Source organism: Chiroxiphia lanceolata, chromosome 1 (genome assembly GCF_009829145.1).
Source record: "Chiroxiphia lanceolata isolate bChiLan1 chromosome 1, bChiLan1.pri, whole genome shotgun sequence".
Classification (NCBI taxonomy): domain Eukaryota; kingdom Metazoa; phylum Chordata; class Aves; order Passeriformes; family Pipridae; genus Chiroxiphia; species Chiroxiphia lanceolata.
In genome coordinates, this window is record NC_045637.1 from 69,085,275 (window position 1) to 69,100,337 (window position 15,063).

Genomic DNA, 15,063 nt, shown 5'->3' on the forward strand with positions numbered 1-15,063 from the left:
ATGTCAGATCCCTTACCCAGGACCATTTCCTTAATCTTGCACTAATATCTGTAGAAACACACAGGACTTTATCACTTCATCAGAAGTGCAGTGGGCCTGTGACAGGAAATCCAACAACTGGTTCTACTGCAACCTAGTCTTCTGCCCAGATTATTGAATTAAATATAAATTATTGAAATTTTGTCTATACTGTCTCTGGAGGTATTTAAAAGATATGTAGACATGGTGCTTCGGGCCATGGTTTAGTGGTGGATTTAGCAGTGATAGGTTAATGGTTGAACTTAATGACCTTAAGGGTCTCTTCCAACCTAAATGGTTCTGTGATTCTACTTATCTTAAATTTTAGATTATAAGAATAGTTTGGGGCTTTATGGGAGAGGAGTTAATTTAAAGCATAAATATTACCTCAAATCATAACTCTTAGCCTTCTTCAAGCACTTGCTTGTCTTTAAACAAAACCCAACGGTAAAAATTCAAAACCACCAAAATTGAAACCATCTCTCATCCAGAGTAGAAACTCAAATTCTGATTCCCCATATAAGCACATGGCTCTCAATAAATCAGAGAGCTGCATCCAAAACCTGAATTTGATTCAAACATGGTCTAGTACAAGCACAGACTGCTGTCCTATTACTTTCTCAGCCTTAGTTCATTGAAATTTCGTGCTCTAGCAAGGTCAAGGCCTTTGCCTGCTCAGACTGGACACATGGCTTGTGCTTTCAGATCACAAGAAAAATCTCCAGCTTTAATCTAATTATGTACATCTCTAAATACTGATCTGAATTCATAAGGAGGCAAATAGGGATACACAATTACACTGTACAAAAGAGGCTGGAAGACCTTTTGACAACAACCTCCCCATTGGATCTGAGGAACAGGCAGCATAGGATCCTAGCAGGCAGAACTTCTCACATCCCAGTGTCAAAGTCATCTCTGAACCCTCATACCTTACTTATTCAATATATTTTTAAAATAATTAAGCCTTGGTCTACACAAGCTGCTTTTCTTTCTCACCTTCCCAACAGCACTGGCTAAATTATCAGAAAACATGAAGAATTACCATGTTTCTAGCAATTATTTAATTAGTATGTGCTCAGCCATGGCATTTCATGTGTTGCTTTCTCAGTCTGTGCAAGGAACAGGTGATCTCAAAATTATATCCAAAGAATCTTCAAAATTATAATAAGATTTATAATAATCCTAATCAGTTGCAGACATTTTCACCTACCTTTAACCCATTTCCACTTCTTTTTGAATATTTAGGTAACATCCACCATACCACAATGTTGTAAGTGGGACAGAAACTTTTAGGTTCAGTGGTATCAGTGAAGTTCCTTATCCTTATGGATTCTTGTCACCAAAGAAAAAAAAAAGGGGGAAATAACAAAAGGAATACAAATCTGTTTTCATGGGGAATAAAAATCCCGCAAAACACAGTTTCTGTAGAGGTCCATAATAATTAGAAGGAATATTGAAGAATAAATTTAAGCTGAAGAACTAACAAGTAGGAAAGAACAAAAGCTGTTTTCTAAACTAGTCTTTCAAAAGAGTAACTCGAGAGAGAAGTCCTGGCCACTGTTGGTTTCCAGACAAATGGTAACACTGTGGGAAACAGCCCTAGATCAAGGGACCTGAGCAGAAATAAACAGTCATTCTTTAGCATTCAACAATAAACTTTCTGGATTTTTCAGCATTGTATGTAAAAGCCACATTTACCTTCTCTTCATTACCCATTAAAGTAACTTAAATTTTCGTGACTCATATTTAGTCATTTTTCTGGCAGCTCAGTCTGGCTTGAACCAAGTCAAAACCCCTAAGCAGAAATTCACAACCAGGAAACATTAGAGTGAAACAATGCAGACTTTTGGAAAAAGGAAAGCAATGTCCTCAAGAAATAACTTGTACCTTGAATGCACTGAACCACCTACAGCCCTTAAGTATACATATATTTCCACCTTATTTTCCCTCCTAGGTATAAAGCTGTTATAGGTTATAAATCCAATAGGGGAATTTTTCTTCCCCTGCTCCACTGTAAGAAAATGGAGTGAGTGGGGGGATGGGGGTCAATTAGCCTTACAAAAGAACCTAGCTGGCGAGACCACATTCCTAACGGATGGCCCATGAGAAGCTGGGGGGAGAGGGGAGGAGTTTTGGGAGGGGGTGGCTGGCTCTTCTCAGAGGGGAGAATGGAGACTGTGGAGTTCTCTCTCTGGGACGGAGACAGGGTCTGTGTCCGGGCATTTTTGGGGAAAAGGCCTGGAAGCTGGTCTTTCTGGTTTTTCGTCCTGGTGAGGCCTGAACACCGGCCTCGATCGGCTCACACGCTGCCTCGTGACTCCAGCTGGGACCTACTGGGTTTTTCATCGGAGAGTTGTGTGCTCGCTGGGAGAGAAGGGAGGAGCCTTGGAACATTGTCATCTGAGAACAACAGTGAGTCCCGTGGGGGTGGACTGCTTTTCCTTCTGCCCTTCTTCCATTGGGGGAAGGGTCTCCGTTTTCTTTTTGGCTTCTCCCACCACCCCCCAGACCCCCCTCCCCACGTGGTGACCGCCAGAGCCCAACAGCGCCCCCTGCAGGCCAACACAGAGCACTGCAGGCTCTGCACCTCCAGTGATCCAACAGCGCCCCCTGCCGACCGTGATCAGAACTGCGCTAAAGGACAGAGAAGTATTCAGACTGTTTCTTTTGTTTGAAAGGGACTTTTGAGTACAGGAGTATTGTTTAGTTGGTTTTGTGTTCTGTTACTGTTCTTGCCAATATACATATATCTTTTAATAAAGGGTTGTTATTTCTTCTTTTTTTCCACACTTCCTCCATTAAAGTCCCTTAATTTTTGAATTTACAATTGCTGAGAGAGAGGAGTTTGGTCTGTCTCATAACTAATCCTCTTTAGCAAACATTCCAGTTTCTTCAGACTGAGACAAAAGCTATTTCTTGATAAGTACAGGCAAACAAGTTCATGTGAAATACTGGGAAATTGCTCAGTTAAGATGTCAGGCAGTCGCATGTGGGTGAGCCCCGGAAGCAGAGAAGGCAATGCCATGTCTAAGGCTGCCACTTATTGTCACAAGCTCTGCAAGCTGGGTTAGGATTGCAAGAGGAAAACAGTGAATTACACCAAAGGTGCTGGAGAAACATGGAACTAAGGAGAAATCCAACCCATTTATGACTTAGGTTAAATGCAGTGAAAATAAGGAGAATATATTCCACTCCGAAAGGATCTGCAGAACAAGAACACCACAGCAGCAAGGTACAAAAAATTTAGACAACAACTACTTTTTAGTTCGCAGATCTCTACTGCTTAACATTGAGTTTAAAGCTTATGGGACAACCTCAGTGCCAACTGCCATGTACCTTCAGTAAAATTTATTCACCTATTCACTCACTACTTCAGGTTGAGTAAAATGCAACACTACAATAAATACACACAACTGTCATTAAAAAAACCCTAACCAATCACTATGATCTTCCAAAAACAATATACCAGAAACCCTCTTACACGATGTATTTAATGCTTCTTTTCAGCACCCTCCTCAATGTATTTAGATAAGATTGTCTGGCTATACTGTACTTCCAAACCGTTCTTTATCTCATTGCACATGTAGATGTATTCAGAAAGTACATGCTGGCTCCTGGAATTGCAAACCAGCTGACATAATCTTGGAGTTGTAACAAGCTTTGAACTTCCTGAAAGGCCATCAAGATCAATTTAGCTTCTGAAATAAAACCCACATCACACAGAAAAATCATATTATTGTAAAAGATGCCAGGATACACTACCCAGAGAGAAACTTCAGCTTCCCACAGTAGCAAAATAGGGAAAAAAAGACCTGATTTGAGAAGGTACCAATCTCTAAAAGCATCTTCCTAAAATAATGTGTTTAGCTTTATGGCATACTTCTACATAGTTTTTGTTGTTGTTTTGTTTGCTTGCTTTTATATTTATTTTGAACAAGCTGTAATCACTTGTTAATAACAATGCAACAAGATGAGTTTGCAGTTTCATTAGTATGATGCCGTGGACATTGGCAATAAGGCTCTCCTTTATCATTCATTGAATTCAGTGGAAAATTTCTAACTTTAGATCATGGATACCAAGCTCTTGACAGCCACAGCAAGAAAGAGATCATTCTTTCTCCCTGAATTCTGGATGCATCAGGATGTGTGAAGGGGAGAGAAGAGGGGGCAGGGGAGGGGAGGGGAAAGGGAAGGGAAAGGTCCCCAGTCTGAAGGCCAGACTGTCCAATACAGACTTTTACTTTATTTCCAGTCTGAATTTTTTGAGATCATTGATGGCCAGTTTTCTCCCAGAAACATTTTAGGACACATGTTGCTGTGTCCCTGTCTACTATTCAAGTACATTTCTATGACTGCAGAACTACTGACATAGAACATAACTTCTGTGGTACTGGTTTGTTTCTTTTACACCTCCAAAAGCTGGTATTTGCACAGTCTTATCTTCAAAATCTTCTCATGAAGCCATACTTAACTGCTTGAATCCTTGTTTTCTATAACTTAAGCGTGCATTTCTGCTTCTTACAAAATCCTTCTACTTATTTTTTGTTTGTTTTCTTTTTTTTTCTCCTGAATTTGCAGTTTGAGTTTTAACAGTTAAATATAACAAAGTGACATTTTTAAATACAGATATATATGTCAGTCTAAGAAAATTCAAATGAACAATTCACCACAACTATGTATTCATTAGCACTCGCTATTTACTCTGAGATCATGTGGCAGTAAAAATCCTTTGGTGTGACTGTTCTCCCCTCCAAATACTGAAGAAACAGTTCAAATTTACAGTCTTGAGTTTCTATTTGGGCCACAATAGAGTAAATCAGCTTTCTAATCCTTTTCCACATCACTCTCCAAACCTTGCCTTTGCCAGTTATCTTTTAAGTGCAAAGATCAGAACGTAAACCTCTTATTACCTGTTTAACTCCAAAATATCAGATATCTAAAAACTGTTTCCAGCCAACTGTCCCATTAAGTATGACTTTCTCACTTTTTATTCCATAGATACTGCATGATAGCCATAGGTACTGATGATGCTGCATTCTGCTGCAGCACAACAGACAGAAGGGATACAAAAATACATCTCCCAGCAGGGTGATGGTGCAGACTGGCTGCTGCCCCTCTGTATTTCCATGGCACTTTTGAACAGTCTAAGCAGCACAAAGAAAACCGTTGCACTTGGGAGGTCAACAGCCACCCATCGCTGCAAGAACAGGAGAGAAACACTGGTCACAAAATGGCTCCATTGCTGACTACAGCCTGCTCACAGCAGCTCCTTTGTAAAGGTTTTAGAGTGCCTTTTCTTAGAATTACAGAGTTGCAGTATAATCTCCAAGAAAAGGTGGGCAATGGGGAGACTATCAGTATTGCAAATATTCCAATTTGTTCTGCTCAGCAGTGAGTATTAGGCTTCCCTTAATTTTCTTGTGTATAACATGCAAGAATCAGAACCAGACCGAGAAGCACGTTCAAAGACACTTAACACCTCAAGTTGCCACAGACCTGTGAGACCTTCCAAGCAATAAAAACAACTTTTGGATACATTTCCTTTACCTCTCAGGATGTAGTTCTGATAATTCTGGTCGGCCTCTGCTCCCACTTTGATTAAGCAAGTCAGACCTTCAGCAACAACAAACTCATGAACCAAGTCCTTGTCATCCTGTCACAGGAGAAAGGAAAAGCTGCATTAGAATTTTGAAAAACAAACAAACAGGATCTATTATAATGTAAAACCAAATACATGCTTGCAAAATTGACTTTATGTTTCCCATGATGTAAGCAAGTTGATACGAAAGTTGTTATACAGAAGACTTCTGAGTTTTAAAATCAGAATGAAACACATCAGCACAAAGCATGAAAGTACAAGATTTTATCTTTCAGTCAACTACAGAAAATTAAAATCTGTAAAATAAGACTTTTTATAATTTCATTGAAGGCTTGAAAACATTCTCTGAGATACTATAATCTCATCATATCACATAAACAAACATCCTTAAAGCCCTAAATGGTCAGGCTCAACAAGAGAACGCCATCTCAATGCCTTAGCATAATTCCAGTTTCAGTATTTAAAGTGTGTACAGTAAAAGTTTAAAACTGGTTTTATTGCAATGTAATATTATATTCATTATCCTAACATAATATTAATTCATTATATTAGTACATTATATTTAGAATGGGAAAGTGTAGCGTTGAAGATAAGAACACTAGCAGATAATATTCCCACACTGCGATGGAAAACAGCAAATGTAAGAGAAGTGACTTGCTTCACTTCTCTTGAAGCAAGTGACTCACTCAACTTGCTGATGTGACTCATTGTTTTGTAACCACCAGTCCTTTACTCAGTGCAGCAGAATGACCCCATATCACAGGTGTATGTGACATCAGGAAGACAAGGGGTTTCCTGGGCCCTACATACATAACTGCTGTGCCAAGGGACTACAGAGCATCATATCTAAAGCTTGCCTTCTCCTCTTACAGAAGGTTCATGTAGACAAACAAGAAGCTACTAAAAACTTGATTAAACAGTAGTTAATGAATTAGTCACGCAAACTAGGCGTAAAACCAATTTAAGATATTAATGGAGAACTCAGCAGACAATCACAGTTGCTGAGTCCCTTAAGTATCCTTAATTTATGTTTTCATACACAGCAGTGTGACAGATATAAATTTCAGCTTTCCAGTAATGCAGCCCTGCGAAGCCAAGATCCATACAGATTTGTTGAGAGTGATTTCTGAATTCACTGCAAAGAATTTCACACTTAGAAAACTGCAAAGAGAAATAAAATAATCAAGCCCCTTTTCGTGTGACAATTCACTTACTGCAAGTTTATTTCAGTCTGACAGTTTATTTCTTACAAATTTCCTTCTTTCACCAGGTAATTTATGTAATTTTTATAGCCTGACCAAATGGGATATTTAAAACTGCAATGTGATTCTAGCAAATTCTGAGAAATTTAGAAATTATGAGAGAAAACCCCATTTAATGTTTCTGCAGGTCAAATTCGTTAAAACAATTTAAAAAATATTATACAGTCATGCATAGATACACAAATTTATCACACGATAAAGGTGATTTATCCTTTGAAAATCATATAAAGAGGAAACATACAATCATCCTACACATCTTGGCAAGAGTATATCTTAAAAGCCCAAAATACATAAGATAAAATTCACCACTGTGCACACTTGACCTATTTTCTTTTTATTTATTTCTTAGTCTCAATGTTTTACATTTTGAGAGTGGTTTGTTTGTTTTTTTTTCAGTAGCTAGATACAAGAGCTAAGAAGTTTACAAAGTCCTATGTCAGACCAGGGCACTACGGATGCAAGCAAACTATTTCATGAAGACAACAAATTTCCTCTATCCATTTGTCACACTCAAAAGACAGTGAGATTAACAGAGGGGTAGCAGAAGGGGACACTGCCAAGCTACTTGTTAATACAGACAGTACTAATTACCTAATTACACACCGATTTCTGCACCTAACCCTGTTTTTAAGGTGCATGCACAGATCCCCCTCTCCTGTGGCCCACCAGAGAATTCCCTTTGACATACTAGACAAGAACAGAAGAATTAAGATGTTTGTTTACACTGAGCAGCTCAGGACAGCTTTACAGAAGAGAATCTTTGGCTGGCACTGAGGCTGATGTATGTTTGGACGAGTTGTCAATCTAAAGAGCACGTCCTCATGCGTGGGACGGGGGCTAAGAAAGGGCATGGTGTAGCAAGAGAGGCCAAAATTCACCTGGTAAACTTCCAGAACAACATTTCACAAAAACTGGAGTCTTGGAAAAATAAGAAAAGGACCCAAGATAAAATACTCTCTGATGATCAAATATAAATTTCAGGTTCCTTCGCCCTAAACTTGGGGTACTTCATTTAAAATCAAGTAGCTGCAAATAAATGCATAAATAAATATGCATTCATGCAACACACAGATCCAAATCACAGTGGACAGCAAGTAACATTCCAGCTCACTTTACATGGAGAGGAACCTTCAGCAGTGCAGGGAGGCAGAACCATACCCAGGGAACCCAGGAGATTCTCCTCTGTGGCTGCCAGGCAACTTCTCCCTCCCATACATCCCTTTGTTATGGTGTTTTTAACTCAAAGATACCTGAATACTTTCTTGTTCTTCAAGAATTTTGAATTTTTTTTCTCCTAAAACTCAAGAGAAGAAACATATCCATGGAATCTGTCAGCTAAGCTTAATGGAAAATGTATTAAAGGTTCAGGTAAACTAAGGCTATGCATCATGGTAATTCACAAAGACTTTGCAAGCCTAGAAAATAAGTTACTCTATATGCCAAGATCAATGATTAAAAATTCCCTGCTACTAAAAAAAAGAAGGTGCCAAATTTCCCCTGCTCAGAGTGGGCAGTAGTGGGAGCAAAGGCAAGGGACAGCAATGACAGGAGTACGTAGAATTTAGAAAAACTAACAGAAACTGGTAGATTTGTGCAGAATCAAGAAAGCTGTGGGGAAAACACCCTCCAAAATAGCTTTTCTAAAAATCAGATGACAAATAGGTGTATACTTAGACAACACAGTTGTCTAATTAAAGAGAAATAATATATATAGCAATCAAATTGTTGAGTGAAATAATAATCATTTTTCCAGATGGCGTTATCCGAGCCAAAAACATTTCCTTGTTTTTTAAACACCTTTTGTTGATACTCAAGCATTTGTTTTGATTTTGCATCAAGTGTGTTTGCATTCTCCTTGAATTGAGGAAAAAAATAATCCATTCTGGATTGACCCAGTGAAATAAAAAAGACTGGAAAAACAGGCAAAAGGAAGAATAACTGTGGTATTTGGATTCTGACACTTATCAATAGACCTACCATGCCTCTTTGGGAAAAATAAATGGCATTCGTATGATAAAAAAAAAATAAATTGTCCATATACCGGAGAAGATAACAGTAGTGAAGCTTCAGAGTCCTTCAGGTTGAACCCAAAAAACAAAATAAAATTTTTAACAGCATTATCCATTAAGGGCTGTTGACATTCAGTTAAAGATAAAAACTGAAATACCCATTACACCTTTAGGATGTTCCCCATAATCTTAAATAGTGAATGTATATTAGTGCATCACCTGGGGAAAAATTAGAAATTAGCATTTGATTGTCAAAATAACCAAGCTAAAAATCTGTTTTTATGTTTGTGATTTTTTTTTTTTTTTTAAGAAGGACCTTTTCAAAGCAAATTTTGAGATCTGCCGCCTTGAACTTTTTCAAAGCAACCAAGTCATGGAGTCACCCTTGACTGAAAGGAGATATATTGCAGAGGGACAGCAGAGGAAATGAAGGGGCATGAGGAACTCTAACCGGTCTGCTTTGGGAGAGCATGGAATAAACAAATCAAACCTGAATTAAAGAAAGGCTTTTAAGGTACTTCTCCTTTTCCCAAATAAAAGGGAAAAAGAAGGTGTAATGAAGCAGAGTACAAACACATCAGGATCTAGGCATAAATCTGAACTCGGTACATTATCTATACCACCATGTATATATGATGAGAGGAAAGAAGCAAACATCTGGAATGTGCAGCGAAAGATGAAAGGCATTCAAGCCCATACGTTCCACACTGAAAGGAGAATGTTTACATCAATTTTGGTCTAGGATAATCTTTTCAGACCCATTAACTCACTGACTTGCCGAGTTAGGTGACCTTAAGAGTAAAGGGTACTCTCTAGCAGTGGTAAGAGGTTCAGGTTTCCAGGAAGAGAGCATTCATTGTGCAGAATATATGGCATGTGTGTGACAATGATACATACAAGTATCTGCCACATGTGTGTGATAACAGCTAGAAGGAGGCAGAGAAATGTTGTCATTTGCTATGGAAATGGACTCCTCTGCTAATATTGCAAAGATTTATGATCCCTTAATCAGAAGACATTAAGGCCTTGATGAGAAAAGCAGCAAAACACAGGCAAAGCTCTCAAAGCTTCCTGCTAAGCTCCTGCAACCATAAAGATTGTGCAGTGACACGAAGGCTGACTACTTAAAGTCTTCATGAAAACATACCATTGTCTTCATCAGAAACTGTATTTTACTCATTTATTCATAGACTTGAAATAGAATAGCTCTTCCTTTCTTTAGGTATCTTGGAGGAAGAAAAAACAAGATAATGTATGTCTGTGCAATAAACGTCTATTTTTGTGCAATGTGTAATGAAGCATCAAATATACTCAATCTGGTGAGTTTAAAGCCTGTTTAAGTGGTTGACAAAATGCACAAATCATAATTTCACCTCCAAAACTCAGCCTACCTACTAAAAGGACCCCACAAACAGTGTACACTGTGCTCATGTGCGACTAGCAGAAGTAGCATGTGGAAGGAATGTCTCCTTTCCTACCCATTCTCTTATCTCTGTACCATTCAATATATTCTCTAATGCAGTTCTACAGGGTCTTACCTGAAGATGGAGACTGAAGACTTTTTTCCAAGGAATGGCACTTTGCAAGAACACATTTTATCTGACGTGCAGCTTCCACGTGCAAAGATAAATTGTTTATACACTGTTAAACATAAATCTTTCTGAAGCCTGCTATTTCTGTGGGCCATATGTTTGAAAGCTTTTACCCAAAGCATGATTATTTTAAGAAAGTTGCTTTGTTTCCTAGTAAGAATTGAGGTTTTGGAACAGAGTTTCTCAAGAGGAATTTTTTTTTTTTTTTTTAACATAAGAAGTTCTGCTGAAAGCTCCATTCAAAGTATTTTTTTGGGAAACTGGATTAGTAACTGAATATTCACACTTGGATATGCGTATACATATTTCTCTCTTACGTGGCTAACAGCTGTGCAGAACACATCTTTCCAAGGAGTCATAGCACATAACAAGTTGCATGTCTATAAGATTTCCACCAAGAAGAATCTCATTTGTATGAGGTTTTTTTTTGTTTCCCTTTCCTTTCATAAGCTATCCCGTTCTTTCAGGTTGCTGGAGCATTCCCATATTTAATTCTATGTTGTATAATTCTCTTCTGTTTCTGTTACAAAGTGAAACATTGTACATTTTATAATGTTAATTTCTTTAAATAAGGAAAACCATGGGGTTCCCCAGCCTGTGCTCTCCACATGACATATTACTGGGCCAGCAATCACATTCTGTACTAACCAAACCTACCAAAATGCAAAAGTTGCTATGATCCAATCTAGAAGTAAGAGCAGCACAAACAGACAAGGTACCAGTCATAGCCATGAGAATCTCCTTGCTAAGCTTTGCCTGTGGGTTTATAAGAGGGGATTGCCTTCACATTGAGCTCCAGTGGTTGATGTACTTCACTCTCTGCTTGAGGAAGAGCTTCCCTCTCTGCTCTGTCACTCTACAACATCCCTATTAAGAGAGATTTAAACTCTGACTATCAGGCCACTTCTGTTTTTGTCTGTAAATCAAAAATGGTAACTTCACAAAGATTACCGCATTCACATTTTAACGTTGTGATAATTCACCTTGGCAAAAGACAAGATGAATATTTCCAATTCACTGTGCACCGTGCATATGACCAGAAATGTAAACCCTATCAGACTTAAAGTGGAGAAGCATCCTCCTCTGCTGCCTGAAATCTTCCAGGACAAGATGCTGGCAGCCTACCAATAGAGAGTCCTACAAGCACAAAGGTCATGCCTCATTCAGACACTGCTTGGTTCCTGAAGTAAACATCCCTACTTGTTAAGAGGGAGAGCTAACAAAATTTTCACTCCCCTATGTTCATCTATGAAATAGTATGCTGGCAAAGTGTACCGTCCCCACTCCACATTAATACGCCTGAGCAAGGTCTCTTTGGAAACCCCTCTTACTCAGGTTCCCCTGCCAGGAGTACACACTGCACAGCAAGGAAGCAGAATTGAAACAGAAACCCCAGATGATTATGCTCAATGTGGAAAAAATAAAGTAACTAGGAAAAATACATCAATCAATAAAATGCCAGTGCACTTGCAGAAAGTCCTCCCAAAAATATAAATGATGGCTGCACTCTTTAGAAGTTAAAGCACATTTTTTTTCACTACACCCCCTTTTTTTAATCTCCTGAAAAGTCAAGACAGGATCACAAAGTTCAGCTGGTTTTAGGAGGATTAAGGTTTAGGGATTAAGCTTCATTCATTTAGGGATGTAAATTAGCAGCAGAGGGACAGCAGCTGACTGGTGAGGAAAGGGAGGAAGGAGGAGGCAGGTCAAAGAGCAAACTGTGCACGACTGCAGGCTTTTGCTGGCATAAATCTCAAATGACAATACCTCTGGCACTCCACCACAAAAAAAGTAAAATAAAGGACTACCACCCAATACACTTGAAAATCTTTCTCTATTACTAAGTGAATAAAGACAGGATGATAAAATCCGGGTTTCTATTAGCAAAAGCATCGATGATGAGTAGGTCCTTATTCTGCCCTTCCTATACTTAATAGCGCATGGAGAATAGAAATCTACTATCTCCTTTCCTAAGCATTCCTCCAACTCTGGCACACCCTCACATATACAAAAAAATCCCAAACAACCCCATACTTTGCTCCTAATCTGACTGCCCTGGGCAGCAGTAGCAATGTGGTAGCACAGGGCTATGACCATAACACACTTCCATTACCCAAGAGCCACACAATTTCAAATATATATATACACACACATAATTTCCCCATATAATTTCAAATGCTTATACAATGTACCATCCCAGTAGCAATGGAAAATTAACAGGCAATTCCTCTCAGCTGCCCTTTCGGCTGCCAAGCTCTGAAACACCAGAGCCTATATTAGAAATACACCACAATTAAGCCTCCATAAGATTATTTTTAACTATTGCTACCTGCCTTCAGTATGCATCACATCTGCTAAAGCTACCAGCAAAATAATTACTCCCATTGACAAGACAACAATGATGTAGTAATAAAAGAGTTATGTCGTGCTCTATTAGAAACAGAAATCCCAGAGCATTTCTGTAGTCCAGCTTTTTTACTGGCTAAGTGACAGGTTGCATTTTACAGATCAAGATTGGCTTGCAATGTTTGCAGTTAGAAAAGCTCATTCTGGCTTGAAAACTGAGTAAACATAGTCAGGAAGTGATTGAAGGAGCATGGATCGCCAAGATATAATTTATAGTTACTTTCCCACACTTGAAACTATAGTTCTGTTCTTTGGACTCCAAAATTATTGATACAATTAAAATATTAGATTGCCAATCCAGAAGTGCCTGATATTATCTAATTCAATTGTCACTGTTTATTTCAGTCCATTTTAAAAGCCAAGTCATCTATTGCAAACAAATCTGGGAAGAAATCATTCCAAAAACATACACACACGCACATATATATACACATACATACATAAACTGAAGTCCTATGAGTCCCTCAAGACTGTTCTGCCATTTCTATGTCAATTATTTACACAGCTACAAAACAATTCCATGTATGGACCAGATGAGCCATTGGTTAAACAAGCAAGTCTTGTACTAAACATGAAACCTCAGCTCTACTTTGTGTCAGGACACTACTTTTAGAAGATGAAACAAAGAGAAACCTCAGAGTCTGTTGTCTCAAGCAGTCACAAGCAGTCCATTTCTCTAAGACAAGTATTTTCATTCCCTGATACTTGGCAACTCAGAACCTACCCCAAGATAGGTGATAGGTAAGTTCAGTTGCTGTCTGCCTTCTGTCACATTCCCGCCAGCACACCCAGAAGAACAACTTGAGAACAAGGTTGCCCAGGACTGGGATATCCCAAAACGGCAGTCAGCTGCTAGACATAACTGAGGCAGAAGCATTTTAGTGCTGAAGGGCTTGCAAGGACCAAGCAGTCAGTTTGTCTCTCAATGCAATCTCCTTCCCCTTGCTAAACCTGCTGATTGCAAATGCACTTCACCCACTGTACTGCCCTCACCAGCTGTGCCAAGCTTCCATTCCTCTTCCGTCTAAGATTTTCCCTACGGTCCTCCTTGCTGACTCCACTAATTTTCTTCTGTCCACCAGCCTTTACACCTTCACAACTCATTGTATTTACATCTGTGTAGAAGCATGGCCATAACACGACACACAGATATCAGTATTTTTATATTGTTCCCTTGTTCCTATTCTTTTCTCTATTTACATGGAGCAACATTTTATGGCAGCATGCATGGAGATTACCATCTCTCTTTACTTTCAGTGAGGCAAAATATTTAAGCAAAAGTTTGACATCTAGTGATGACAATAATGAAAATTCACCTCCAAGAATCAATTTTGTTGCTCGAGGGAAGGGATGCCATACAGAGGGACCTTGGCAGGCTTGAGAGGTGGGCCCATGCAAACCTGATGAAGTTCAACAAAGTGATGTGCAAAGTTCTGCACACAAGTCGTGGCAATCCCTATAGGTTGGGCAGAGAAGTGACTGAGAGCAGCCCTGTGGAGAAGGACTTGGGGGGTGACGGTGGATGAAAAACTCAACAGGAGTCAGCAGTGTGCACTGGCAGCCCAGAAAGCCAATAAAATCCTGAGCTGCATCAAAAGCAACGCGGCCAGCAGGTCAAGAGAGGTGATTCTCCCCCTCTATGCTGCTCTTGTGAGACCCCACCTGGAGTGCTGCCTACACTTCTGGTGCCCCCAACATCAGAAGGACATGGAAATGTTGGAGCAAATCCAGAGGAGGGTCATGAAGTCGATCATAGCACTGGAGCACCTCCCCTACAAAGCCAGGCTGAGAAAGTGGGGCCTGGTCATTCTGGAGAAGAGAAGGCTCCAGAGAGACCTCGTAACAACCCAGTATCTGAAGGGGGCCTACAGGGAAGCCAGAAAGGGACCCTTCATCAGAAGCTGTAGTGACAGGACAAGGAGCAATGGGTAAAAATTGAAAGAAGGGAAATTTACATTAGATATTGGGAAGAAATTTTTTACTCTGAGGGTAGTTAGACACTGGAACAAGTTGTCCAGGGAGCTTGTAGATGCCCTAAGCCTGACAGTGTTCACAGCCAGGTTGGATAAGGCCTTGAGTGATCTGGTCTAGGGAGATATGCCCCTTCACATGGCAAGGGGAGTTGGAAATCTTTAAGGTTCAGGTTCCTTCCAACCCCCTAATATTCAATGATTCTT

General features: G+C 39.4%; 1 protein-coding gene across 8 annotated transcripts in view; it reads right to left on the reverse strand.

Moving 5' to 3' along the window:
* FHOD3 (formin homology 2 domain containing 3) overlaps nucleotides 1-15,063 on the reverse strand; it is a 389,282-nt gene that overhangs the window by 192,201 nt on the left and 182,018 nt on the right. For all 8 annotated transcript variants that reach the window (XM_032689383.1, XM_032689376.1, XM_032689370.1 and 5 more), the window contains one exon: nucleotides 5,566-5,671. In XM_032689383.1, coding sequence (XP_032545274.1) covers nucleotides 5,566-5,671 — 106 coding nt within the window. The remainder of the gene's footprint in view (nucleotides 1-5,565; nucleotides 5,672-15,063) is intronic.